The following is a 25593-nucleotide window of genomic DNA, read 5'->3' as shown; positions in this document are numbered from 1 at the left end:
GCGGTCGCGATGTTAGAAGGCGCTAGTAAAGTACGAGGGGGCCAGTCGATGTCCGCCGATGACTCGCGACAGCCAGCGATCCTACGAGCGTTACGCACGCAGTGCCCGTCGGTGGTCGTGATTCATGTGTCGCGGGTATCGCAGGTCGCTGGCAAATAGTGGCGGATATCCCGTGTTGCTGCTGACGGCGGCGCGACAACGTTTACTACCGCAAACGGGAAGGATTCGTGTCATCGTCGCCGCGGCTCCGTTCCGCCGTGATCCGCAATTATGTCACGAGGACGAGCGCGCTCGCGCCTACCGCGGCTGCCTCACTGAGGATCGTCGAGCGACCCAGCAGCTCAGCTCGAGTCGTGAAATCGCGGCGCCGGGACACGCGAAGGTGGCTCGCTGACAGAAGCGCGATTTAACTTCCCTCTCGACCGTGACTCCGCTCGGCTCCGTCGTGCCTGCCCGTTCGACCATCTTTCTCGCTCTCTCACGCTCCCTCTTTCTCGCGCTTGCGACCTGCTCGCTTGCGCTCTCTGTCTTTCTCTTTTTCTCCTTGTCATCGCTCTTCCCTTAATCATCGAAAAAACGCGGACGTTTATCCCTCAAGAGTCTCCGTCGGGTGAGAAAGATAGGCGCTCGTTCACGGGAGAGACGCCGTTAAACGTGCTCGGGACGCAGACGGAGGGGAAAGGTACTACCCGCCGCCGTTGTCGGTCGTCACCACGTTGTGCCGTCCAGTGGATCGCGCGTCTACCCACCGTTGTCTCCTCGCGATACAAGAGCGATCAACGGCTGTTCCCGATACGTAAATGGGTTTCGCCCGCCGTGTTTAAAGAAGGAATCGGCCTGTGACGGTGTGCGTGCGTCCATCTCTCTTTCTCTCTCTTTCTTTCTATTTCTCTCGCTCTCGCCGTTTGCGCTCGTCGATGTGCACGCGGCGTCGCGCGCTCGCCGAGACAGCCTTCACGTCGAGACGGCGTTTTTTCTGAAGAGAGGTATCTTTGACGCGACCCCGGGAGACCCGAAAACCCGACATGATGAAGAGCAGTGCTCTAATGAAGAAGGAGAGCAAGATGCGCATACGTGCTTTCCCGGTGAGTAATTCCGCAACCCGAAGAACGCCTGACCCGCGGGGAGGGGAGGGGGGGGGGACGGCAGCCCCCCTCGGTGTGCGTGTGTGCGTGCGTTCGCCATCCTTTTCCCTCCTCCTCTTCCGCCCTGCCTCCCCCGTCCACCCTACACACGCGCCCGTGTCCTTTTACGCGTGCGATCAACTGATTTATTTTGCCGCCGCGAAAGATGCACCTCGACGTGGACGAGTATCATCCCATAACCTGCGTCAGACGGCGTGTCGATCGTAAATAATCCCTCCGGACTCATGCGGCAATTAGCCCAGGTCCTGCAATGGGCCTGAAAAACGCAAGAAGTCAACCAGTCACGTTAGATTCCCTTCGAATTTCGACGCGAATTGGGTTTTCACGAATGATCACGATGATCCGTGCCGTTGCTGGCGTCGACGAGAACGATCCTCGACTTCAGCAGGCTCGTGCGACGCGTACGTCTGCCGAATCACGCTGATCTGCATAACGCAGTCTCGTGTTGCGCTCCGATTTTCGCCGTGGTCCTCTCTTTCGTATGTGACGAAACAATCGCACGATAAGACTTATCATCGAACGCCAGTAACTTAAATGCTAGGCCTATGGTTGCTCCCCTTTCGAGAAACAGGGTCTACACGTGTCGTTGCTTTACGTTCAAAATTGGATTCAAATGACTTAGACACAGTTTTGCTTGGGAGGAGAATTGAAGGATGTTGTTGTCCAAAAAACACATTTTCTCCGAGTATTATTTTGATAGAATTTTGAGTATGTACATGTTGTATCTATGTGTATTTTTTTTCCTTTTTTTATTCTTAAGTTTGAAATTGATGGTTAATGTGGCAGAAGTAATTATTTTTGTATTAATAGAATGAAGTTCAGCTGAACCAAATGCATAAACTTTAAAATAGATAATGGATGCAATCAGTGTTGCATCAAGTTTATTATAAAAACTGACGCATCTGATTTATGTTTAACTAGATGAACTTGGTTATTTATTTTTTACTTCTTTTAAGAATTAGAAAACGACAAAAATTAGATTATTGAAATATAAACATTGGACTTTCATGAAAAATAAAATATTAATTATTTTATCTTTGATAAATTTGGTAAATTTGATCTGTTATCAAGAAAGAAGTTGACAATGTGGTTACCATAGTAGTAGAAAAAAAAATAATGTAATACAGTGCAGCTATCTAACCATGTTAAATTTTTAATGTCATTTTACTGCGTGTTAAATTTGCAATACTAGAAGTACCTTATTTTTAAGTAAAGAATAACTAATAAGGTAAAATAATATGATCAATAATTTATAAAAAAATTTATAAGATTTAATGGAAATTTGTGTACAAACGTTTGTTATAAAATAAAAACACATACAAGCAATATATTTATACAGAAAACTCAACTGAAAGAAATTATGGATTATAAAAATGAAGTCTATGATCTGCAGCAAAGTAGTAAAATGATTAAGACATTTTTTACATCAGGATTGATACAAAAAAATCCTCTCATATTTTATAACACTCTTGTGAGAATAATTATCTGTTATAACTTTGTTACATTTAATGTGATAAATATAAGCAAACTTTTTTTTATGAGCAATATTTATAATTATAATATTACGAATTATCGAGTAAGCACAAGTCCCTTTTAAATATAAATGTATAGAAATATGAGTTTTATTTAGTTAGCAGCTAATTAACTGTTTAAACACTCTGTTTTTATAGACAACTATGGATGAGAAGTATGTAGAAAGCATCTGGGCGTTACTGAAAAGTGCTATCCAAGAGATACAGAAGAAAAATAACTCTGGCCTCAGTTTTGAAGAACTTTATCGCAATGCTTACACAATGGTTCTTCACAAGTATGGCGAACGACTGTACACAGGATTGAAAGAGGTTGTAACGCAACATCTTGAAAACAAAGTACGAGAAGATGTCCTTCGTTCCTTGCATAATAACTTCCTACAAACGTTAAATCTCGCGTGGAACGATCATCAAACATCAATGGTGATGATCAGGGACATCTTGATGTACATGGACAGAGTGTACGTTCAGCAGAATGATGTAGACAATGTGTATAATCTTGGATTAATTATTTTTCGAGATCAGGTAATTTCGAACGTTTTATTTTATAAGAAATTTAAAAATCATAAAATATTATTACGATAAAACAGCTTTTTTTACACGATTATTGGCTGCTTTAAATATAATTTATTTACATAAAATGAGTACTTATTAATATGTTTTATTAAAAAGATTTTTTTAAATAAATTTTAGGTGGTCAGATATGGATGTGTCAGAGATCATTTACGGGAAACATTACTAGGTATGGTTGCAAGGGAAAGAAGAGGAGAAGTTGTAGATCGTAGCGCTATAAAAAATGCCTGCCAAATGTTAATGTTGCTTGGAATTAACAATCGCCAAGTTTACGAAGAAGATTTTGAAAGACCTTTTTTACAACAAAGTGCTGAATTTTATAGAGTAAGCATTCATTATAAAATACGTACAATATTGTATTTACAAATGTGTTAATCATTAATATTTTCTTTAGATGGAATCTCAAAAATTTTTGGCAGAAAATAGTGCATCAGTATACATAAAAAAGGTTGAAGCCAGAATTTGCGAAGAATCCGAAAGAGCAAAACACTATTTAGATGAATCCACTGAATCACGGATAGTAGAAGTCGTAGAAGAAGAGTTAATCAAAATACACATGAAAACCATTGTTGAGGTGTTTACCTTTGATTTTTATTGTATCAATCGATTAAGTTTAAACTATGAATATTATATAACATTATATTATCTTCGTGCTTGACAGATGGAAAACAGTGGCGTAGTGCACATGCTCAAAAATCAGAAAACAGAAGATCTTGGTTGTATGTATAAACTATTTTCGAGAGTATCAGATGGATTACGCACTGTGTGCGATTGCGTTTCTCAATTCCTTAGAGAACAGGGTCGAGCATTAGTGCAAGAAGAGCATGAATCAACCACAAATGCCGTTCTTTACGTCCAAAACTTGTTAGATCTAAAAGATCGTTTTGATCATTTTCTACATTTTTCTTTTAATAATGACAAGAATTATAAGCAGATGATAGCGTCGGATTTTGAATATTTCCTCAACTTAAATCCTAAAAGTCCAGAATATCTTTCGTTATTTATTGACGACAAATTGAAGAAAGGTGTTAAAGGGGTAAGTTTTTTTTTTCTATGCATATAATTACAATAACACATTGCAAGAATTTGATACATGAATATATTTGATTTTAGATGACAGAACAAGAAATTGAAGGAATCTTAGATAAAACTATGGTTTTGTTCCGTTTCTTACAAGAAAAGGATGTATTTGAACGGTACTATAAACAACACTTAGCCAAACGATTATTGTTGAATAAGTCTGTTTCAGATGATAGTGAAAAGAATATGATATCCAAGCTTAAGGTGAGAATTAAAACAAGATATTTTTTTAGCATTTTTTTTGTCTATGTCTGTTTTAGTATTATTGACATTGGTATATTTTAAAAATTAATAATATGTATCTTTAATTATCTTAGACTGAATGTGGATGTCAGTTTACATCAAAGTTGGAAGGCATGTTTAAAGATATAACAGTTAGCAACACTATTATGGATGAATTTAAAGATCACGTTTTAACGTCTGGCGTAAGTATCTAAATAATATGACAAAATATGGATTCTATAGTAAAAAAAAAACATATAAAAACTTGATTATATATTTTATGAAAACATAATTTAAATGTTTCTACAATTTTAATATTAAAATTTTATTTAAATATTGTTTATTAAGATATTTTATATGCATATGTTTTATAAAGACAAATCTACATGGAGTGGATATAAGTGTTCGGGTGCTCACAACTGGTTTCTGGCCAACGCAATCAGCCACTCCAAAATGTAGTATGCCCACTGCTCCGCGTGATGCCTTCGATGCCTTCCGGCGCTTTTATTTAGCTAAACATAGTGGTCGGCAATTAACGTTACAACCACAATTAGGTGATGTCTTATATTCATATTTTCATCATTATTTGTTTTAACTTAATTATTTAATAATGTAAAAAAATAATAAACATTTGTGTAGGTTCTGCTGATTTAAATGCTCTATTCTATGGACCGCGAAGAGAAGAGAGCAATTGTGGAGGTTTAGATACTCCGTCATCTTCGGGTTCTATTGGAAATGGTAGCGCAAGCAGTAGCTTAGTAAGCCAGCGAAGTAGTCTGTGTAGTACACCACGAAAGCATATAATCCAAGTTTCCACTTATCAAATGTGTGTGTTAATGCTGTTTAATAAAAGAGAAAGGTTAACATATGAGGTTAGTTCTGATAAGTATAAATAACTAAACAATTATATTTACATATCGTTACATCATCGTTGCATATTGTTACATATTATGTGTTTATAATTTATATATATATATATATATATATTTATATAAATATTGTTTGAATATTGTGTAGGAAATTCAAGGTGAAACCGATATTCCAGAGAGGGATTTGGTCAGAGCATTACAATCTCTTGCCATGGGTAAAGCTACACAAAGAATTTTACTTAAAAACCCTCGTACTAAGGAAATTGAATCTACGAATTGTTTCTGTGTAAACGACAGTTTCACCAGCAAATTACATAGGTATTACGTGATAAATTATGTATTTAATATTAATGTGATACAAATTATCTTTTACTGAATATTTGTATCCCTTTGTTAAGAGTAAAGATCCAGACTGTAGCAGCGAAAGGAGAATCTGAACCTGAAAGAAGGGAGACGCGCAATAAAGTCGATGAAGATCGAAAACATGAGATTGAGGCAGCCATTGTACGAATTATGAAAGCTCGAAAACGTATGCCTGTAAGTAATATAAATGTTATTTTATTGATATATATTTTTCAACAACTATTTTTATTTGAAGTAAACTATAATATACGTAAAAAATTTACAACACATATTAATTAAATTTATTTTACTAGCATAATATATTAGTAACGGAAGTAACAGAGCAGTTAAGAGGTCGATTTTTGCCTTCACCTGTAATAATTAAGAAGCGTATTGAAGGCTTAATCGAACGAGAATACTTGGCTCGTACACCAGAAGACCGGTACGTAATGCTTGTTTACTACATTACTATTAGTACTTACTGAGATATAAATTAACCATACACTACAATTTACAGAAAGGTGTATACATACGTTGCTTAATGCTGAGTTCAATATTGGATGTGTACAAATATGTAAGTAATTTGTAATAATATATATCTTATTATTACATATTAGTAATTCTTCATATTTTATTCACCGAATCATTATTACACCATCATTTGTGGCATCATAATTGTTATCTTCTCGTTACTATTCTCATTTCTCGGTTGTGAATTATTATATTCAAGGGATATTCCATGTCAACAAGAAAATTGTGTATTTAGAAGTTTGATAATTACATAGACATTTATTTAACTGTAAATTTATAATGTATAATGTTCCTTGCAGAAAAATATTGTTTAGAAAGTATTAAAATATGTTTTGCATGTTATTAAAAATAATGAAATGCAATGCAATTTCATCAATTACAATTAATACTCCAAATTTAAAGTCAATATTAAGTGCTGACAACCGTAAAATGATATAATGTTTGTAACTGTTTTAAAATATTTGATTTTATATGCTTGTTATCATGGAACATTTCTGTAATTGAAATGAATGGCAAAATATTCTTTTGATAATTGACTAGTTTGGTGGAAAAGGTCGATGTGTCAAAGGAATGATGCACTTAAATGTAAATCAAGAAAACGTTAATTTTTTTGCAAACGGAGATTATATCTGTTCTCCATTTCTTTACATTTCAATTACATGTGCATTTGTTTGACTTACACTTGTATTACAACACATGTGTAATACATGTGAGTACTCATCATAATAAAATATATATTCTAAATTAGATAGAATTTTTTAGTTAACGTACATTTTTAATGATGCAAAATATAATTAAGTTACTGAAGATGATTCGCATCGATAATATTGCAACTAGAAATTTTTCTACACTTGTAAGACTGTGATTGTCTATGATAACATAAATACTATCTGAATATATCGTGAATTTAGGAAAAAACAACTGGTACATTTACATATAATTTTATTTACGTTGATGTCTATTAATTATATATGTAAATAAGCGATGTGAATGTATTATTAAGAATATACCTGTCTCATTTCCAACAACTCAATATTATTTTTAAAGTCTGCACTCCACATCCCTAAATATAAATTACGTTTATCTTGTTATATAAAACACATTAATCATAAATAAGTGTTAATTTTTTATCTATAAACTATATTTTGTATTATATATATAATTAAATTTTTATATAGCAAAATAAACACACACACATGTACACTCTTTCCGATGCTAATGAATACTTAATAGCTTTCCGCCTCTTCCACCTAGCTTTTCAATTATTTAATTGCAACTTAATGAAAAATTAGTCATTTTGTTACAACACAGAATATTTATTATAGTATGCCAAAAGTGGGATCTACGAATCTGTAAGAAACGCAGAATTTGTTAACAGGATAAAAATGTGCGCATGAGATTGAATAAAGACGAAGATCTTAACAAAATGGAGTTCAATTCAAACATATATTGCACAGTTTCACGTTGTGATGAAGAAAGATGAATGATTGGTGTCGTATTTTTATTTGTATTTTTTCTTTATTTATGGAGTTTTAATATTTGAATGAAGATTTTATCCTTTTTCTTACATAAAACTAAATAAATTTAAAATGCCATAACAACATTTATTATTCCTGAAATATTTACCTAATATATTTTAAATTTAATACTCTAGACAAGTAAAAAATATCGATTTAACTATCAAAAATTTTTATGAAGTTTTATATACACAAAAGAACTGTCCAAAAGTTCCTGAACTTTTGTTTTTATAGTTTTCGAGGATTTTGGAAATCTGCAAAAATTATAAAGATGCAGTCGTGAACTTTTTAATCATCTCTTGTATTTGTAAAACTTCGTATACACGTACGTTAAATAATATAGATAATATTAAGAACAGATTTAACGAAGGAACTTGTAAGCCTATCAAAGAATATAACCATATATATGTACATATATATATAATAACTATATAAAGTTACAATTTTTATGTAACGATAATATAATGAATAGCATTCAATTAATATTTTTACAGTCTTTAAAGTACATTATAGATTATTAATAATGCTATTTCGGTATTTTTTATTGTCTCAAGAAATTCGAATTACATTATAGGACAGAAGTTATAAAATTAAAATACGATTTTGTTATTTTTATAATTACAATAACATAGAAATGAATTGTGTTAATAAACGTGTGTCTTCACAATGTTCAATATTTTTAACAATTTTCTTATATAGCAATTATTTAATATTTTAAATAGCATTTTATAAACAAATATCTATATGTGCTGTTACAAAATAGGAAAACTTTATTAGTATTTTGTTTCCATTTTTAAATGTAGCTACGTAAATTATTCCAAATGTCAATTGCAGATTGAAATACGAATAATATTTCGAATAATCATAAAAATTTAAGAAATTTTTATAGAAATACATTGAATGAGAGAAATAATTTATTATATTTATGTCAAAAAATATATATATGTATAACTTACTACTCTTGAAACATTTCTTAATTCTATACAAGTATTAGATTAACACAGCACACATAGTACAAGAAGACATTTCATATTTCAGCAGTTAGAGCTTTTTTCAATTTTTCATATATTATGCTTTCTATATATATATATATATATATATATATATATATATATATATATATATATATATATATTACATTAAATATATTTAATGGAGAGAAGTAATAATTTCTTCGCCCATTCAAATATACTACCAGGCCATATAAAAAGAATATTCACACAACTCTCATGTAACATTATTCTTTTAAATTCACTATAGAAATCGGAAGTTACAGTAATCAAATGGAAAGAAAAATGACTAGACTTCTTTCCAATGATTTCGACTATATTATCCTTTTTGGTGATTTAAATGATGATATGAAAAGAAATTTAATATTTTACCTGATTTTTATATTTTTTAATTATCACAAATGTGTTAACATATGTAACATATTAAGTTTCGTATTAAAACTGTTTAAATGCTATACGAGATAGAAAAAAAATTGTAAATTTTCCCTGTGAAGAAAATTGATTTTGCATTTAAATATTGAAATTACTTAGCGTCAAAAATAAATACGAAAAAAATTTATATTTTTGAAATAAATTATTTGTATATTATACATTCGCTACGTTATAAAAATTGAATACACCACGAAAAGATTAAAAAAAAAGTTATAATTCTATATACAATTAAAATTGTTATTACTTTTTTTTTATTTTTGTTAAAGAAATTAATTGAAAATTGAGAGCACAAACATTGTTCCTCTTTTATTACTCGTAATCTTAATAACAGTTATAAAGCAGTAGCTATAAATTTAAAATGCAATTATATAAATTAACATCTTAAACGACATTGGAAATTATATGTACTTTAATACATACTGTATTACATACGCTGCTACATCTGATAAACATGATGTCTCTATGCTGAATCATTTTCATCATCGTATACATTCCTACAGGATCAAGCTGGAATGTAACGACTATTCGATGATAAATCAAAGTATAATCGCATATGACTTCAAGTATAAATTGTATACAATATGATACAGTTATTTATCATAATTTACTGTACTCTGAAAAGTTTATCCCACTTCTTATAAACATTACAATTTGCGTATATTCATATCGTCGGTGTTAACCAATACTGTACAGAGTCATCTCAACCTGAATCTGTGAGATTCCATGGGGATTAACAGACAGGTATACATTGGCTTGAGTTTAAATCAGCTGACGGGCGGCAGGCATCGTGGTGGTGACGATAAGTAAACCTAATCACTCAGGGTTATTCGTTAGAAGATGATGATTCCCGCCTCTTTTCGGCATGTTTTTTCGTAAACTCTTCGGCATTTTTTAAAAACTTTTTTCTATCCTTCAGAAATTCCTCAGCTAAATCTGCTCTTAAAGGATGTTCAGGCTCAGGATCATTCACTAATGCTATTAAAGCTTGGATCACTGTAAACATATATGTAGACGTTAATTGTAAACGTATATGTAAGTATATTTAAAGTGAAAAATATTCTCTAAATAATCTCCTTTTTTATATTAAAAAAAATTTTATTTGCCTTGTTTTAGAAAAACTTGTACTTTTTTAACAGCAAAATTAAAAGGTATACTGGAGTTTTAGAAACATTTGTATATACTGACCTTGATCCGTTTTTGTAGCTGGTTTCCAATTTTCGGCGCTTATTATTGGCAAACATATCTGTCCTTTTTCGTCTACATTTGGATGATATATCTTTGTTTTAAAATTTATTCTTGGTGGTTTAAAAGGATATTCCGCGGGAAAATTGATTTCGATACGAAATGCGCCTTTGTTATAAGGTGGATTATCCTGTGCAATAAAAAAGAAACCTTTGCTGTATTTGGTGAAAACTAATAATATTCTATTACGTTTTAAAAATAATATATTAGAATTTTTTATACACATTCCGTTATATATAGTAATTGTAATTAATTTGGCATGATAAAAACAGATTGAATTGATTCTATCAGAAAGTATTTGAATTAGGTGACACATATCTACATTAATTAATTTAACCAAATTAATATAAATTAATATATACTTAAACAGGTATCACTCGGTAATTACGTTTTTTATCTTTTTTTCTCTCTCAAGAATGTAAGACTACATTTATTTCAAATACAAAAAGAAATGCAGAAACAGAAAATACATTCTTGAGAAAAGAAACCAGATGAGTCACGGCTCGCAGGTGTGCACTTTGCACCCGCGCGCGCGCGTATTCTAGGTTACGTGTCTCCCTCGAATCTCCAGGATACGACAACGACAGCTACGACATACCGGCAATATCAGGCCCTGCCAGGTGAGAATATTCGCCTCGTCTACCTGGATATTTGTGAAGTTCTTCATCGCCGACGCCCTGAGGTCGCCGAGTTCCTGGAAAAAGGCACAGGTTGAGTTTGCGATCCACGGGACCGTTAGGCCACGGTCGTGTCGTGTCACGTCGGAGGGTCCCGCGGTCGGGAGCCCCGGGCTCTTCCGAGCCGCTGACGACGTCGCGAGCGACGCGCACCCGTTGAAAGAGACCCACGGGTGTCCGCGGCGACGAGGCGAGGCGAGAACCGGGCGCAGACGTGCGAAGGCCCGTTCCCGCCGAGACCGCCGAGCGAGACGCCGCGAGGAAACGGGCCGACGTTCTCGTCGCCGGTGACCTCGTCGACGTCGCGCAACTAACCGCAACGGCTACCTCGCGACAATTTACCTTTTGCAATCTCCTCGTAGCAGCCATTTTGAAAATAAATTCCACCAAAAGCAGCAAAACTTGCCGGGGCCGCCACCAGTGCGCGTCTTCTCCCGCGGACGACAGCTCTCCGACGAAATTTCCCACGGCGCTCGTCGCGCGGCGGACGATAAGTGCCCCGGGTGAACGCAGGCTTACCTGGCGAGCATTGGCGAGGGAAAAAGATGGCGTGTGCACGACCATCGGTCACGCGCCGTGCTAACTCTCGCAGATTACTTCACGGTTATTAATAAATAACCGTTCCAATACTCCAATTATGTTATGATAACAAAAGAAATACATAACGGGATATCTATGTAGTATCGGCAAGTGGATAAATTGTAAGCACTTTTTGCACAACGTAGTTATTATCATGGTCACAAACTGACTTAATTAATAATTACGTTATTACTATATGTTTACAAGTTAATTTATAACTTCGCAGAAATAAAAAAGATTTCCTTTTCCAAAGGTACACTTGACGCAAGATGAAAGAGGTGCAATGGCAAAGAAACTTGTACGAGAATTATGGATTGCCTGACAATTACACGGATAGCACTTTCTTAGAGCAACTACGTAAAAATATAAAACCGAACAACGTAACACTGGTGGAAGCGATAAGCTTGAGTGCCAGCATTTCCACGAGACTGTGCGTCGTCGTACTCTTTGTTATAATATTTATTTGGCTGAATAACGAATGGACAACGCCGAACGTTGTCGTGATATCAGGAAGCATCCTGACGATCCTTGGATACTTTATCTATAACATAAAATTACCTGATCGCCCTGTGAAACCAACGAAGGATTTATGGACAGTATTAATATTTCTTACATTTGGCTATGTATTGTCACCCATTCTAAAGACTTTAACAGAGACAATTAGTACCGATACAATTTACGCGATGACGATATTAATGTTTCTCACCCATTTGGTATTCAGTAAATACGGCTCCTCACAAATTTTTCTTTCAGATTCCTTGTCTATAACTTCTTCAATCTTTGGCTCATTAATGTTGGCCTCCAGATTGGCATCTCCCTTACATGCCTTTTCCCTATTAACAGTTTCAGTTCAATGCTTTGTACTGTTACCTTATTTACTATTACAAATAAACGATAAAATTGTTATATCGGCGATGCTGACAATTAGTACCATATATTTACTTTTATTTGTTTCACAAATGTTTTCCTACGTTTTTATTGTTGCTATAATATTTATTCAATTTATTTGTCCACTTTGGTATATCAGGTGCCAAAAATATAAGGATAATATTTATGGTCCTTGGGATGAAGCAGTAATCGTTTCTTAAAAGATAAAAATTAGATTCTTTACAATTTTTTAAGAGCATTGATATAGTTATAACTTTGTACATTTGTGCATATAACAAATATATAATTAAATATGGTGTACTTGTTCGTTTTGAAATACATATTCTATATTTATTACATATTTTTATATATATAATATTATTTATACTTATCCATGTAATAAATAATTTTATAAGAATATATTTTATTATATGATACACACGTTAGAGAAGAAAAAAATGGAAGAAGTATGTTAATGTAAATTTATTTTGCAGGGAATGCAAAAAGAAAACGTTTTAAAGTAATTTTCACTCGATTCACTTTCATAAATAAATCAAAACTAATTATACATAAGAATTTTAAATAAAATTTAATTTTTTCGAGATAAACGATAAATGAATTATAGAGTGGAATAAAAGCATATGTAAATAACATTGATACTACACGTAAAAAAAAAAACGTTAATTTTTCATTATTTTATAAATTGCAATAATCTTTTAATTCGTCTTATAAGAGCTTCGATAAAGCTACGGTCCACTGTTGCATATTCACTGTGTGTTGTGTCTAATAATTGCGTGATAAAAGTATCTGTAAATGTAGAAACAAGTCCTTGCTTCAGTTCCATTAGCGTTTCTATTGAAACCTTCCATTCTATTGTACTTTCGTCAGTGCCACTCGAAGATACTGTACGAATAAATATAAGATTAGATATTAAAGACTTGTAGAGTCCGCGATTCAAATGCAAACATACAATTGTTATAAAAAAAGTTATATTAAATTTTACTAACCATGCACTCTTTGAGTTTGCCGTGATATAACTTGTGTGGTATAAAAGTCTAAGTGACTCCAAAGTATATATAAAGTGTGCTCTATTATAAGTGAGCAATATTTTATGCTTTGTCGCTTATCCTTTATCCAACGACTTAATTTCTGTTCAACGAGCATTCGTTGTTTTCCTATATCGAGTTCCACTTCGTTCTCGGACATATACTGTCAGTAAAATCAGTCGTAATTAATTTTTTATTACGCAAGTATCAAAATTAACTAAAAAATGAGATATTACTTACTTTCTTCAATTCTGCTGTACTCATATCATTTACTACTTGTGCTTTCTTTATTAGTGAATCAATATGTGGTAATTCAGTGTGCAGCAAATTTGTCACGGAAATTAATTGTTCGACAATCGTGCCTAAACACACTCCGCCAGAAGTATCTTTCATTTTGTCTTGTCTTCTTCCAGGTTTCGGCGTTAAATGAGGATCAAACAATACATTCCGTATTTTCTGATCCATATGGCTATGTTGCATCTAAAATTATTAATTTTTATAATATAATATATAGAATCCACTGAAATATCTAAATATTAAAATGCTTTTAGTAGGCTGTTAAATACAATTACAATGCTTTAAAACATTACTTGATTGCGCGTATACAGCATGACATTGGCAATTATCTGTATGCAAGAGATATATTGCTGGTTTGCATCAGCTTGCTGGTAATTATGATTTATTGGAATCGACTGTAACTGAAATTTGTGTAACAACGACAGCATCAACTTTTGTAGCCGGTACAGATGTGCTCGAAGTTCTCTCATTCCGGTACTGTTCTCTAACTTGTAATCATCTATATTTATTTTTGCTAGCTCTTCATCCACGAGTTTGTACATGTCTAAAAAAAAAAACAATTATATTTAGAAACATGTAATTAATATAATATAGAAACAGTTCACAATTAATTTTATTCCATAGTATACAAACCTATATTGGCAGATCTAGATATTACGCCGGTAAGACACGCGATCTCTTTCAAGAAGAGTACATTGGCGTGCGAAAATGCATTTCTTAGAGCCATTTCCACGGTGTCTCTGTGACTCTGTAGAAATCCGCAGACTTGCACAGCGCAGGATTGATTCTCTGTTCCTAACGTGGTGAATAAAGCGTCGCAGAGATATAAAGCCGGTAAAAAAATTTGTTGATAGCGTTGCCCAACCGAAGGTATGAACGAATAATCACCGCCCTCGAAACCTATGTGCACATCAGGATGCTGATCGAACGCACACATGCTGGACATACAGGATAAAATCTTGTTCTCCAATAAGCTCTCCGCGCCTAATCTCGTGGACGCCATCCTACAGAAAATTGCCATCTTTGCCTCGTACAAATACAAAGGCCGCATCGTCCGCGGCTCCGGTTGCAACATGCATCGTAACAAACCGTCCGATTCTAATAAACTGTCTATCATATGCTTCAAGTAGCCTCTGCTTGTCAAATAGATCATCCATGCGTTATCATAATCCAATTCCAAGATCTTATCTAGACAGGATAATGCGAGCATCTTGCATACGTCGTGCCCACCCGAACAATTGTGGCACAAAATATCCATTAATTGATTTCCGAAACTGTTAATAACTTGAATTGTCGCATAACGTTGCGAGCGTTCTTGCACGGGCATCAGCTTGTTTAATGAATTGTCTAATTGGCTAATATACATAGAGTCGATCGCGTTTACGTGTTCAGACTTCTCTAAACCGACGATACTCAAAAAGTTTAATAACGCTGCATAAAGATGCGTTACGACTTTCTGTGAGGATGCACCGGCGTTTATGATCCATTGTAAAATGTGACTTAAAATAATTTTCATCATCGTCGTGTTCGATGGTGATGACGGTAACAATTCGTTATCCGACTGAATCACGAAGCTATTTCGTAAGTTTACCAACAGCATTAAAACTGTGCCGGATACCAAAGTCTTAATTTCACTCAAAGCTTCGCAGGACGTCATTTTTTGTAACAGATCGTGCGATAAATTCAGTAAAAGATTTTGCTGTTGAGCTACAGGCAATTGTTGATTCGTCGCAACGGAAAAGAGTATTTCCGTAGTTTGGCACCATCCTTCTACAAATTTCACAGTTGCATAAGAGAGAACCTTGGTTTGATTTTTTTTTAAGGCATGCGCAAGTATAGATTTTACTTCCTGTTGCATTAACTTGCGTTGAGTAGCGGTTGCACTACTTTGCGTGACTGTCAATTCTTCAGTGATAAGAGAATGTAATTTTCTAATGTCAACGAGCCACGGACCACCCATTAACGCGACGGGAGTGCTACATTTACCCAGCACCATTTCAATTTGCGATGGATCAAAAAATTCCCACGATTTAGCAGGTTCTAAATATAATTGGAAATCAATGTAATGTAAAAGGTCCATCAGAAGTTTTTGAGAAGATACAATCTGGTCTCTTTCTTGATTAAAACTTCCTACTAATCGTTGAATTAGAGAAGTCTGCAAACTTCCATTGCCGACTCGCAACTCGATGGCTGCTATTTTCAGTAACCAAGACATGCAACCGAGTTCAGTCGATCTGTTCGGTCCTTGAAACGGTAATTTTGAAAGGTGTCTTTGAACGAAATCTTGATTACTTGTAGTACGTAAAAATCTGAGAACGGGCGCCGATGTTTTGCTGTTAGCCGATAATGTATGAAGATAACAGTAACAAGCTTCGGTTATTTTATCACGCCCACGCTCCAGAGATTGTTCCAAAATTCCCAAGATAGAATGCAGACAAGTACGCGGAAAACCAAGTATACCTGGTTGCTGGATAACAGTTTTCCTGATGTCTTTAGTTATTTCAAAGCCAAGCAAGTAATGGGCGAGATTGGGCGCTGGCCGTGTAATACTGTGCATCATTAAGAGCAAAATTCTTTCTTTACAATTTCCAATCGACTGCCTGCTCTGCTCATCCGTTCTAATTGTCTCGTCGTCATCTTCTGAAATTATATCCGCGTCTAGGCATTCGACAAAACCGTGCCTAACATTGGTCGTTAAAGTGGAAGTTGCCGTGAACGTAGATAGTAATTCCGAATCTGCTCCAGGCTCATTGGTCACGCCGTGAATAACGCCGACGGCCACGAAGGCATGCTTTGATAACCACGAATTGTAAGAAACATACTTGACGATATTAATCATATGATCGGGTTTACCGGTGCGGGAATTCACTCCGAGCAGCAAACGCGATAACCCAGTCATAATTTTATTTACAGATGGAATGGCAGTCAATTGTGTCATATAATTGTTTTGCATCTTTAATCCACGTTCCAGTATTTCCAAGCAATAAAGACTACAACTTTCAAGATATTTTTTGCCTGGAAAACTATCGTATGTATCGAAATGATGGCAACCTTCGTCCAGGATATATAATATCACGTGTAATAATTCAGAAGTGGTGTGCAATTGCGTCATTAAGTGATATCCCGGAGCGGAATTAACCAGGGTAGATTCACCCCCTTGTAACTCAACTTTGCAGCCGACAAAATCTTCAACGGTTGGCTCGTATTGCTTTATCAATTTCGAAAATATTTTTAAACAAGCTTCGGCCACTTCCCATTTCTCAGCAGGATTTTTGTATGAACGAGTGTGAAATCTCAAAAAGACGGTATTAATAATAAAATGTAAGTACGGATCAAATCCTGGATTTCGTTGACCTACGCCCAACAGACGTGGTATTGGAAAATCAGTAAGTACATCTAATAGCTCTAACATGGCTCGCGTTAATGGGTATTCTTCATTTCTAGATTCGATCTCTTCTAATTCTGTTTGTACGCCTCTCGGTTGATAACTGCTTGTTGTTGGTATAGTGGACACAAATTGAGCAGCCTCTAAGCTTTGCCAAACAGTAGAGGAACTTTCTGGAGATTTTGCTAGAGCCGCGAGAGTTCTTACTAGTACGCCCTTTAAAGGTATTGGCATCGCGCAACTCACCAAGCCGATCAAAGACTGCAAAACTTTCCAATTCGGATGATCGCATATTGCAACTCTCGACATCTCGTCATTTTTCGCTATCACTTGAACAACTAATAGCACTGCCTCGAGACCTTTGACTTCCTGAGGCATGATTCCTTTTGGATGACATCTTTGCCTGTATACTGTATCCTGACAAGGAGGCAATTCTTGTCTCAAATTGTAATAATATCGATTTAAAGAATTGAAAAAGTGATCCCACGAGATAGTTGCTGAACCAGACGTTCCTACATAACAGATACATTTATGTAACTTTATTTACATATAAAGAAAAATATATTTTGCTTAAAACAATTCTTACCATTTGGTTTAAAAAAATTAAAAGCATATCTAGCTGCTTGTGGCGATGAAGCAAGAGATGCTATCATATTCATATATGGAACGAATAAACCTGCTGGTAATATCTCTCCGGCAAGTCTTATAAATTTAAATAAGGCAACTTGCCTAGATGGTAGGCGATTAATGTATGCAGGAGCCGATACATGGGTCGTATCAGTGTGATGACACCAATAATCCATGGCTAAATTTAATTTCAATGGATCTTCTTTATATAGTTCTGCTATCATCAACATTAAATATTCAAAATGATTATCCAAATTCATTGGAGGTTCGATGCCTTCTTGCTGGAATGCTTGAATCAAGCGCATGGATTCATCTGCACGACTACGTAATTCTTTAACTTTTACAGGCATCAATAATATAAAGTCGGAAATTAATGTATGAAAATAGCGAACATAAAACTCCTCTTGATGTATGTAACTATTTTTAAGTAAAACTTCAGCCATAAAATGGAAAGCTTTATTAGCGAGAGCTGCTTCCACTAGAATTTCATCTTCTGCGGTAATACTCTGAGACTGAAATTGAGTGGTAGTTGTTTTTATAGTAATCATAGCTATCGCTAAAGCAAACTGCATCACTCCTCGCAATCCAGCACTCTCCCAATTTATGTTAGTAGATAATAATTTCTTATTCAATTCCTTTAGTGCATCTCTCTCTGCTATTAATGGCATTGAATTAATTAACTCTGAAATAATAATTTAATTATTATAAAAGTTTTATATTGTTAAATTAATAGTACAATAATATACCTTCGCCATTTTCACGACTATGTAAGAAACTAAAATTGAAGGCATTTAAAACAGCCATAATGAGTGCAAGTGTAACTCTGTCAGGTCCTCCTTCACCTGCTTCAGATTCTACTTGACGTGTTTCCAATATAGATAATAGACGAAACAGAATTTTCTTGGATGGAGAGGTAATTGAGCAAGGAAGAGATGATTGAGCAGACCATAAATACAGAATATCAGCCAAATCTTGTCGCGTGTCATTGTAAAGTTTCATAACCATCTGATGATGCTTTGCTCCACCTAATGCTCTATTTTGTTGCAATAAATCTTGTTCCTATTTATAATTATTTTTAAAGAGTTAAATATATTTTATCAATGTTTAACAAATTATTAAATATTATTTGTTAATTTTTAAATTAATATAATTAACTTTATAGATCTTTTAAAAAATATAAACATATTTTGTATGTAATTTTATGATAAAATACCTTAGTAGGATCCATTTCTTCTAACAAAGATAAAATTCTATTTAATAAGCCATCCTCTTGCAATTTATTTGTATAATCTGTAATATATCTGGTAAGAGGAACTGGTGCATCCACTGCCCAACTGTGACCAATTCGAGTATGCACTAAGATTCTTAATACTGATGTTAATGCTTTTCTTCCATCATAATAAAGAAGAACAGCTGTTAACCCTCGCGTTAAACCAGGATGATGGGGCATTTGTAATTGAGCTGTACAGAGGAGATCCAATGCCATAAACTCATTTAAATCGTACATGTCTGATATAATGAGAGTTTCATCCACTAATTCCTTTGATAATATTTGATGACCCAAAACTGGTAGTGTAATACCATCTGTAACACCTTTTTTAATTTCCTCACGACTTTTGGCATTTTTTGGCTAATATACAGAAAATATAACATTGTTAGATTATTAGATTATAATTTATTTAATGTTATTGTATTAACTATATTGTATAATTTTTAATAAGACTCTTTATTATATAGTCAAAAAAAAGTAAAACTAACAACACTTACTGGATTTTTTAATATACTGAGAAAATTCTGTTTGTGATTTCTCAAAGCTTCAGTAAGCTCATGATATTGAGGATCTTGAATATCAGTTCCTGATATTACATACTTCTCAACAAGACTCTGTAACTCTTTGTATGGAGTCCACATATCTTCAGTTGTTGCTACTCTATCTACATAAAAAAAAATTTTTTTTTAACACTTAAAACTTATTATTTGTAATATCATACATTAAAAAATAAATTTAATTTTATTACACTTTTATTATTAAAATATTATTAAAATCAACATTATTAAAATAAAAAAAATCGTATTATTCATAAATGGAACAGATAAAACATACTGTCTCAGCTAAAAAAAGGAATCTCCTAATTATAATATAACACTATACAACACGATTTCTTTAGATTTCTTTTTGATTTAAAGATTTATTTCGAAATTTCAGAGGCTAATCACGCCATATAAAGTTAATTTTGAGAACTTGAGAGGTTAATTTTGTCGCGTGATGTAAGATACAGATGAATTCGGATGCTTTTACCTTCAGACATTTTTATCACATTAAGAAGCACGTTGGAAAAAACAAGTTAAAATTAATAAGACACCGCAATTAAATATAATATAGCCGTACTAATTTTACAAAACATAAATACCGGTCGGTACCGGTCAGTCTGGCGGGAAGGAGTCATCGGCAAATTGAAGCATCGAATATCAACATCGAAGATGGAATTGTCATTTTCGTTTAATTCGCTATGAAAATAGTGCTTTATTCGTCGAGTAGGTGTCGCTAAAATTATTCGCTCGTTCTGTTCGATCGTCTACCAGTCGTGTGGACTTTGATCTATGGCTTTTTCTTTTGGAGTATTGTGCGGAGTTTTTTTTTGGTTAATAATTTAAATGGCCACGTTGTGTTCACATATTTGTTGTCTGAAGTAATTTCGTAAGTTTCACCCGAATTCCCGGGAACGGTTGACGCGTTGCTTGGACGTACACACGGCACGGAAGTGTAAAATATGCGAGTCGACGTGCACATATGTCACCGGCCGGTAATTTTGTGTACGTGGTCAATGATAAATCTACCCGGCGTTGTAACGCTGATGTGACTGCATGTGCGTTGTTGGAGGCGCGTTGAATATCCGAAAATTAAGAAGCGTGCCTATATTCCGAAAAATGACGCGAGTTATTTGAGATGCGCTCGAGGCTTTTTTTTTTTTTTTTTTTTAATGGGATTATAACCTTTCAAGTACTAACGAGCATGTTCTCAAGCTGAATCAATTAAATACATAAAATTACTTATTACTGCTTCTTAAAACCAGATCTATCTATCGTGTTTTACATTTTTATTTATATAGACATTACGCCAAGCTTTCCTTGTTAATAAAATGCACCATACTATTATTGTTATTAAAACAAATGTTGATGGCTGATTTGAATAATCATTGATTTATTTACAGATTGATGGTATAAGAGACTCGGGATTTTTTTAATTTCGAATTGTACCTCTCCATTTCGATATGGTGACGTTACTAAAGACAAGGGGTCTGCGAATGACAGCACAGAAGCAAGAGACACTTTTGAAACTAACTGTGCTTTCCTTAGCAGCAATTTTATGTAAGTGTATTATTATCCATGTATTTTTATTTGTTATACAGAATGTCTCATACATTATAACCCACCCGTTAAAGGTAGATAGATCTTATTGAAACAAAAAGTCCTGTACCATTTTGTTAAATTCTTGCCCGTTTTCGAGAAAAAAATTAATATGTGTAGCGTAGAGCGACAAGGAAACTGCGAGCGAGTGAGCGCGACAGACGTCGTCTGTCGCGTTCACTCGCTCGCAATTTCCTTGTCGCTCTACGCTACACATATTATATTGTTAAATTCTTGCCCGTTTTCGAGAAAAAAATTAATATGTGTAGCGTAGCGACAACTGCGAGCGAGTGAGCGCGACAGACGTCGTCTGTCGCGTTCACTCGCTCGCAATTTCCTTGTCGCTCTACGCTACACATATTATATTGTTAGCCTGCCGAGATAAAGAAATGCGAGCGAGTGAGCGCGACAGACGTCGTCTGTCGCGCTCACTCGCTCGCAGTTTCCTTGTCGCTCTACGCTACACATATTAATTTTTTTCTCGAAAACGGGCAAGAATTTAACAAAATGGTACAGGACTTTTCTATTTGTCTCAATGAGATCTATCTATCTTTAACGGGTGGTTCATAAGGTATGAGATACCCTGTATAAAAAAGTATTAATCATATTTTGACTGAATAATTTTTTTTTTTTTTAGCTTTCGCGACACGTTTGTTCTCAGTATTACGATTTGAAAGTGTCATTCATGAATTTGATCCATACTTTAATTATCGTACAACAAAATATTTAGCTGAAAATGGATTCTATAGTTTCCACAATTGGTTTGACGATCGCGTTTGGTATCCACTTGGCAGGATAATAGGAGGTATTAATGATGGGCTAAACAAAACTTTAATTAAATTTGATATTTTAGAAAAACAAGAAATTAATACTTTAAAATAAAATTTTGCAGGAACTATATATCCCGGCTTGATGATAACATCAGCAGCATTGTATCGTATTTCATGGCTACTGAACATTACGCTAGATATACGCAATATTTGTGTCTTCCTTGCTCCATTGTTTTCAAGTTTAACAACAATTATTACTTATCTACTCACTAAAGAATTAAAGGTGGAGTATATATTTGTATTGATTGTAGTATAGTATTATCTTTTTTGAAATGTATGCAAAGGCATTTTATTATGTTTTTTTTATCTTTTTAGGATTCTGCATCAGGCCTATTTGCAGCTTCAATGATTGCAATTGTACCGGGTTATATATCTCGATCAGTTGCAGGTTCTTATGATAATGAAGGCATAGCAATCTTTTGTATGCTATTCACATACTACATGTGGATTAAAGCTGTGAAAACAGGAGCGATATGTTGGGCTACGTGCGCCGCACTGGCCTATTTTTATATGGTGTCTTCGTGGGGCGGATATGTCTTTCTGATTAATTTGATTCCGCTACACGTGCTAACATTGATGATAACCGGCCGATTTTCCCACAGGATATACGTTGCTTATAGTATCTTGTATTGTTTAGGAACTATTTTATCTATGCAAATTTCATTTGTTGGTTTTCAACCGATTCAGAGTTCCGAGCATATGCTTGTAAGTTGCAATAATTTTTTTAAAGTGCTATTTAAAAAATTGGATGTCAGGATTTAACATAAACTTCTCTGTACAGTTTTACTTAATTTTTTTTGCTTCTCATAGGCATTGGGCGTTTTTGGTCTTTGTCAAATACATGCGTTAGTAGATTATTTACGGAGTAAACTGTCTCAGAAAGAATTTGAAATATTATTCCGTGCTCTGCTTGCTGTAGTAGTTACAGCGTCGTGCTTAGTTGGTGGTATTTTAACTATTACAGGTACTTATCTTGCATTTTTTTTTCTATTACTTAATACATATACAGATAAAATTAGTAATTTTATTTATTATATGTATATTACATAACTACGATATATATTTTTTATTTTTTAAAGGAAAAATATCACCCTGGACTGGACGTTTTTACTCCTTGCTCGATCCATCTTATGCAAAAAATCACATTCCAATAATTGCTTCAGTTTCGGAACATCAGCCAACATCGTGGAGTTCTTTCTATTTTGATCTGCAAATCCTTGTATTTTTATTCCCGTTAGGTCTATATTTCTGTTTCTCTAAGTTAACAGATTCAAATATTTTTTTAATTTTGTACGGAGTTACTAGTTTATATTTTGCGGTAAGTAAAAATATATATAAAATTGCAATTATAAACACATACACGAAATTGCACTTATTTAATATTATTTTAGGGAGTGATGGTACGTTTGATGTTAGTACTTGCTCCAGTAATGTGCATTTTGGGTGGAATCGGAGCATCGTCTTTATTAGTTACATACATGAAACAAGTTGAAAGTGGAAAAGTTGTCGATAAAAAAGCTAAAAAATTCGAAAGTAATTATATTTTGAGAAGTGAGGTAAGTTTAGAGTTTCAAAAATTTTGAGAAAAATAAAAACGTTTAAAACATTCAACACTTACTTAAGTGTAGGTAAAGTTAAAATTAATTAAGAACAATAATATAAAAATAAAAATATGTTTTCAGATTGCCTCATTTTTCATCGTAGTAATGTCTATACTCTTCTTGTCTTATACCTTTCATTGCACATGGGTTACAGCAGAAGCTTACAGCTCGCCTAGCATAGTATTATCTGCTCGATCGCCTGATGGTGGACGAATGATTTTTGATGATTTTAGAGAAGCATACTATTGGTTACGTATGAATACACCTGAGGTAATCATTGTTAGCTACTTTTTTTGTATTATTTTATGTTGTATTATTAAAAATTTTAACGATTTAATAAAAAAACGTGCATAGAAATATTAAAACTTTTTTTTTTCAGAATGCTAAAATAATGTCTTGGTGGGATTATGGGTATCAGATAACTGCGATGGCAAATCGTACTATTTTAGTAGACAATAATACATGGAATAACACGCACATATCAAGAGTCGGTCAAGCAATGGCGAGTTCTGAGGAAAAGGCTTACGAGATTATGAGAGAGTTAGATGTCAACTATGTTCTTGTAATTTTTGGAGGGCTTACTGGTTATTCATCGGATGGTAAATATAAAATTATTCGTTTATTGTTTCCAAAAAATAGGATATCAATTTATTTCATTTCTTTTTGTAATAAACTTAGATATAAATAAGTTCCTATGGATGGTGCGCATTGGCGGTAGTACCGAGAAAGGGAAATCCATTACCGAATGGGATTATTATAATTCTGCGGGTGAATTTCGAGTGGATAAAGAGGGATCTCCAATTTTGCTCAATTGTCTTATGTACAAAATGTGCTACTACAGATTCGGCCAAGTCTATACTGAAGGCGGTAAGACTTCTTGCTTTATCAAAACTGCTAATCAGTTTTATAAGAATCATTATATCATTAAAATGTTTAAACAGGTAAACCTTCGGGTTATGACAGAGTCAGAAATATGGAGATTGGAAATAAAGATTTTGAATTAAACACATTGGAAGAAGCGTATACGACGGAGCATTGGCTTGTGCGAATTTATAAAGTGAAAGATTTACGAAATAGAGGAGCTTGAAGTACTCTAACACCGGGATTTGTTTAAATAAAAATCTATTGCCATAAACTGTCACAAATCTTTTGATATTAATATTCATTTATATACAAGTTTCATAGCAACCAGTGCAGAAATACATACATGTCTATTACTATTCATTGCATTGTAACAAATTTTTATAAATGAAATGTGAAAATGAAAAAAATAGCATAAATGTAAATATTGCTATACACAGTTTATTAGAAATTTAAAAGATAAGTTTAGTAAATATTTCGACATCTTTAAAAATTACAATATGGTGAGTAAATGACTTAGAATGCTGCATTTTTTTTATCAACGTTAGTATATGCTTTAAATATAGGAGAGAGCGTTTCTTTATAACAAATATTTCGCATTCAATGCGTTATATATTATCGAATAATTATATTGCCTAAAACATCTTCGTTATTTGCAAATAAATTATGTTCGAAACGAATATATTATAAAATTTATATTGTAATCATTTTTCATGAAAACAAATATAGTCAGGAATAAAAATAATATAAAATAATAAAAAAATTAATCCGATAAAGTCTTAGTTTTAACGAAATTTCTTTTACCTCCAAATTATAATATATTTTTACAGATAGGAATAGTACAAAACGACGATAGATCGAATTGTTGGTAAGGATCGGATCGGAAAATTAACGAAAAATGTGTTGCAAGTGATCAAGAAATA

The 25593-nt window shown here is 33.9% G+C and overlaps 5 protein-coding genes across 7 annotated transcripts; 3 read left to right on the top strand and 2 right to left on the bottom strand.

Moving 5' to 3' along the window:
* The first annotated feature begins 86 nt into the window (after positions 1-86).
* Positions 87-7841, top strand: Cul3 (cullin 3). Of its 2 annotated transcripts, none has more exons than XM_070673403.1 (14): positions 87-1085; positions 2816-3199; positions 3368-3571; positions 3642-3821; positions 3909-4283; positions 4361-4531; positions 4645-4752; positions 4926-5103; positions 5189-5421; positions 5567-5736; positions 5817-5955; positions 6075-6202; positions 6278-6334; positions 7617-7841. In XM_070673403.1, the coding sequence occupies exons 1-13, from the start codon at positions 1026-1028 to the stop codon at positions 6300-6302; spliced, it is 2355 nt and encodes a 784-aa protein (XP_070529504.1). In that variant the 5' UTR covers positions 87-1025; the 3' UTR covers positions 6303-6334; positions 7617-7841. The 2 variants fall into 2 exon arrangements, with proteins under 2 accessions (XP_070529504.1, XP_070529505.1); XM_070673404.1 differs by lacking the exon at positions 87-1085 and adding an exon at positions 1830-1853.
* Positions 7842-8090: 249 nt separating this feature from the next.
* Positions 8091-11733, bottom strand: Ubc10 (ubiquitin conjugating enzyme 10). The gene is made up of 4 exons (XM_070673431.1): positions 11512-11733; positions 11091-11186; positions 10436-10622; positions 8091-10243 (listed from the first exon to the last, which is right to left on the bottom strand). The coding sequence occupies exons 1-4, from the start codon at positions 11731-11733 to the stop codon at positions 10074-10076; spliced, it is 675 nt and encodes a 224-aa protein (XP_070529532.1). The 3' UTR covers positions 8091-10073.
* Pig-c (phosphatidylinositol glycan anchor biosynthesis class C) lies at positions 11731-12976 on the top strand. Of its 2 annotated transcripts, none has more exons than XM_070673428.1 (2): positions 11731-11870; positions 12002-12976. In XM_070673428.1, the coding sequence occupies exon 2, from the start codon at positions 12018-12020 to the stop codon at positions 12834-12836; it is 819 nt and encodes a 272-aa protein (XP_070529529.1). In that variant the 5' UTR covers positions 11731-11870; positions 12002-12017; the 3' UTR covers positions 12837-12976. The 2 variants fall into 2 exon arrangements, with proteins under 2 accessions (XP_070529529.1, XP_070529530.1); XM_070673429.1 differs by having other exon boundaries at positions 11756-11870; positions 11975-12976.
* Positions 12977-13017: 41 nt separating this feature from the next.
* On the bottom strand, positions 13018-20455 carry Nup205 (nuclear pore complex protein Nup205). Its single transcript, XM_070673397.1, is given in 11 exon segments — positions 13018-13333; positions 13335-13518; positions 13623-13824; positions 13902-14141; positions 14252-14502; positions 14592-17855; positions 17930-18652; positions 18717-19029; positions 19184-19600; positions 19738-19904; positions 20270-20455. Coding segments are annotated over 11 exon segments (5793 nt in total). The 5' UTR covers positions 20280-20455; the 3' UTR covers positions 13018-13311.
* Positions 20456-20595: 140 nt separating this feature from the next.
* On the top strand, positions 20596-25446 carry Stt3a (catalytic subunit 3A of the oligosaccharyltransferase complex). Its single transcript, XM_070673406.1, has 12 exons — positions 20596-20784; positions 21183-21339; positions 22016-22183; positions 22271-22431; positions 22524-22913; positions 23019-23172; positions 23288-23526; positions 23600-23764; positions 23891-24079; positions 24189-24408; positions 24488-24676; positions 24751-25446. The coding sequence occupies exons 2-12, from the start codon at positions 21243-21245 to the stop codon at positions 24894-24896; spliced, it is 2118 nt and encodes a 705-aa protein (XP_070529507.1). The 5' UTR covers positions 20596-20784; positions 21183-21242; the 3' UTR covers positions 24897-25446.
* The last annotated feature ends 147 nt before the right edge of the window (positions 25447-25593 follow it).

Source organism: Cardiocondyla obscurior, linkage group LG28, assembly GCF_019399895.1.
Source record: "Cardiocondyla obscurior isolate alpha-2009 linkage group LG28, Cobs3.1, whole genome shotgun sequence".
NCBI classification, from domain to species: domain Eukaryota; kingdom Metazoa; phylum Arthropoda; class Insecta; order Hymenoptera; family Formicidae; genus Cardiocondyla; species Cardiocondyla obscurior.
The sequence above is the reverse complement of the archived record's forward strand: the minus strand, read 5'-3'. Positions and strand labels throughout refer to the sequence as shown.